Source organism: Pseudonaja textilis, chromosome Z (assembly GCF_049901715.1).
Source record: "Pseudonaja textilis isolate UNSWEBS1 chromosome Z, rPseTex1.2, whole genome shotgun sequence".
NCBI lineage: Eukaryota > Metazoa > Chordata > Lepidosauria > Squamata > Elapidae > Pseudonaja > Pseudonaja textilis.
The window spans coordinates 106396441-106400288 of NC_142008.1; the positions used below are offsets into that span (position 1 = coordinate 106396441).

At 33.6% G+C, this 3848-nt stretch overlaps 1 protein-coding gene across 1 annotated transcript; it reads right to left on the reverse strand.

Annotated features, from left to right (window-relative positions):
• Positions 1–692: 692 nt before the first annotated feature.
• LOC148124211 (olfactory receptor 14C36-like) lies at positions 693–1436 on the reverse strand. Its single transcript, XM_087917222.1, has one exon. The coding sequence runs from the start codon at positions 1434–1436 to the stop codon at positions 693–695; it is 744 nt and encodes a 247-aa protein (XP_087773348.1).
• Positions 1437–3848: the final 2412 nt, after the last annotated feature.

Consider the following 3848-nt stretch of genomic DNA (forward strand, 5'->3'; position numbering starts at 1 on the left):
TTAATATTTCTAGAAGGGCAAAAATCTCATAGATAGATAGAGAGATAGAAAGATAGATAGGTAGGTAGGTAGGTAGGTAGGTAGGTAGGTAGCCATTCCTGACTATGTACACATACTTAAACAAGCAAACATAAATCTTTGCCAAACTTTGGTTAATTCAGAAACCTTTTCCATGTCACTAGTCTTAAATTTATTTGGCATGCAATTATTCCATAAAGTAACTTATTATTTTTTGATTGCCTCACATAACGTTTATTTATAAAATTTTACAGTAGGGTAACTCTGGACAGATTACAGTTACATATACAATTAAAGCTTAAAAACCCAAGATTTAACATTTGATTTAAAACCCATTTCCCTTAAACATTAATTAGTTACATTAATTTGTTCCTGATTATATTTTTATATTTCCAAAATGTCTTTAGGAAGTCAACTGTGAAACTACAACCAATGAAAATAATATATTGAAAAATATCTTCATGATCACAATATATTGAGTTGTAGGAGGCTCAATATTGTAAAATATTTACTTTGGCAAATGCAACAGATCATAATTTATAATATATCAAATGAACCAAAATATACATTCAATGGGAAATGCCTAATCAATTAACGTAAGCTGAATTTCAAAATTAACATGCCAAACAAATTGGTACATTAAGTGGAAATTAACATTGTTTGCTAAATAATCTTCAACCAAGCAATTTCAAAAAGGCAGTTTTCACATCTTTGTTCCTCATGCTGTAGATTATTGGATTCATTAGTGAAGGCACCATAGTATACAGTGTGGTAAATATTTGGTTCACTCTGGATGGAGATTTAGCAGGTAGTATCAGATGAGCCAAGAGGCTACTACCAATGAATAGGGAAACAACAAAGAGATGGGGGATGCAAGTGGAGAAGGCCTTTTCCTTTTTCTCAACTGAAGGCATACTCATCACTGTAGTAAAGATTTGCACATAGGTCAACAAAATGAATGACAGGCAGCCAACTCCTAAGCATGAACTAAAGATAAGAACCCAGGTTTCACTGAGATAAGAATCAGAACACAAGAGCTTGAATAACTGTGGAACTTCACAGAAGAACTGATTGATGATATTGGAGCAGAAAGGCATTGAAAAAATGTTCCCTGTATGTAAAGCTGAATGCAGAAATCCAACCACCCAGGCCCCTCCTGCCATTTGGAAGCAAGTGGACCACTTCATTATGGATGCAAAGTGTAATGGATGACAGATGGCAATGTATCTGTCATAAGCCATGATAGTGAGAAAGAATAAATTTGATGATAGGAAAGAAACATAGAAAAACAATTGGATCATACATTCATAATACAAAATCAATTTGGAATTCATGAAAGCATTAACTATAAATTTGGGTATAATGGCAGAGGTGGCACCAAGATCACCAATAGCTAAATTGATTAAAAAGAAATACATTGGTGTATACAGATAGTGATTGAACAGTATCAAAAAAATAATCAGAAGATTTCCTACCAGGACACAGAGATATGTTATCAAGAAGACAACGCTGTATAAAATTTGAGCCTCTTGATTTTCAGAAAACCCAGCAAGTACAAAATTCAGTATGTTTGTAGTGTTAGACATAATATGCCATCCCTGTAGAAAGATGAAAACTAAATTATATACAGATTTCTTTCACATTAGAAAGACTAATTCCACCTAAAAGGAACAATAAGAGCATGTTATTCTCTATGTACTTTGTTCTAGTATGCTTAAAGCACAGTGTATACTTTGGGACAATATAACTATCAAAATGGCTTATACCATATTGAAATTAACGTATTTCTTAATTTTGTTAAAAAAACAATTCAGTCCAACTCCACAAACTCACACTTGCCTTGCCTTTCTTTTACTCTGTTATGTGTGAGAATTCTTTTTTCACTGATCTCCCAAATTTTCATCCAATCCTTCATATTTTCTTTCCTCAAGTGGACAAGGAGAGCATATCATGTAAATGTTATATGTGTTCAGTGTTTAATTGCACATTACTGCAAGTGCCATCTTCATGAGAATTTTAACAATGCAAATTTAGGCAGATCTCTGATCTCCCTGAGGGGGAAAAACTGTTTTTTCAAACTTTTGTAAACAACAGCCATCATGAGAATTCAAATTCAACATCCTAATACAAATAAGATTAAAAATAGCAGAGGACTATGTATCAAGAATGATACACTGGTGGAAAAAAAAATGCTACTTTTAAAAATATTCAAACAAATAGAATGAAGGATTAGAAAGTTTAAAAAAATAAAAACATGATTTTAGGCTGTAACTTGAATAGTTTTGTTTTTATTCTTCCCTAAACTGGATCAAATTGATGCATATAAAATAGCAGATTTATTCCTAGTTTTCTTGTATGCTCCATATTTCCTTATATGCCCCCCTCCAACTTTCACTCAATAAAGTATAAGCAACACATTTCTTATTGCAGATTCAATGTGACTCCATAGATGTACACTTAGGAAACCTGATTTTGAGCAGCAATGAATGATAGACATGTGATAGCTATCTAGCTGACCTTGACATCCAGATATTTTCTTTCATTTATGCAAGTACCCTCGCACTAACAGACCACAATTAAAACCAAAGGAGAGCAAAAGAGTTGTTTTCTAACTGTAACACATTATCTTCAGAATTTGTATTTTATGTCTATATCAGAGTTGGTTTGATGGAACAACATATGAGTCCAAATAAATACAGAACTCTCATCTACGTCACAAATTTCATGAGACCACATAGGGCAAGCTCAATATTTCAAAATTCCCACATGAAATAAAGAGGCAACGTTAATGGCACATGTGCAGGAGGGAATGATCACACAAAGCAGTTTGGGTGAGGCTGATGTAATTCTTTAACTTAATTGGCAAAAGCATTGTGTGCCTAATTATAAGAAAATGCATAGATGCACAGAAATTTACAGATCATTGTTATCATCTGCAATTAAGTAAATGTCTTGTATTTTCAATGTCCATTACATTTTAATCAGACATCAGCACTAGAATTAGCCTCTATGTAGCTTCTGTTACATTCCAAAAGGATGCCTCATTGTTTTCATTAGGAAATGTACAAAAAAATTAGAATTTTGAGGGAAAACACTATTAATAAATTATTTGGATTTATTAAAAACAGAACAAAAACCAGGAAACTTCTTGTCAGTACTAACCAGAAAACAAACAAAAGCAAGACATTGATGTCTTGTTTTTGTTTGTTTTCTGGTAAGTGACTAACAAGAAGTTTCCTGTTTTTTGTTATGTATTTAATAAATCCAAATAATTGAAACATTTATCTGAAAACAAATTTACCAAAAATTTACTGAAAAAACTGCACTGCAAAAGAACTAAAATTTTGTCTGTCTCAAACAGCAACTGCCAGCTCCCATCTTTAAAACTCCAAATTGAGTTGACATAATGAACAGCATGAAAGATACTAGACGTTCAGTACCTTACTGTAAGGCATCCCTCAGTGAAAATCATTTTTATTTATAACATTATTATATTCTACTGATATTTTTCTACATCTAATCTATATATCCGTCCAGCCACTCCCCCCTCTATCTATCTGATCAATCTATCAATATATCATCTATGTCAGTGGTGGGATTCAAATGTTTTACTACTGGTTCTGTGGGTGTGGCTTATTTGGTGGGCATGGCTTGATGGTCATGTGACTGGGGTAGGTGGGGCTGTGCTTGGTGGTCATGTGACTGGGTGGCCATGTTTGATGGTCATGTGACTGGGTGAGTTTAGCGAACTCAATGTCACTCATGACAAGGGGTGCCTCACCTGGCCCCTCCCCTCCCAACCATTCCTTGTCAATTAAAAGTAATAGCAC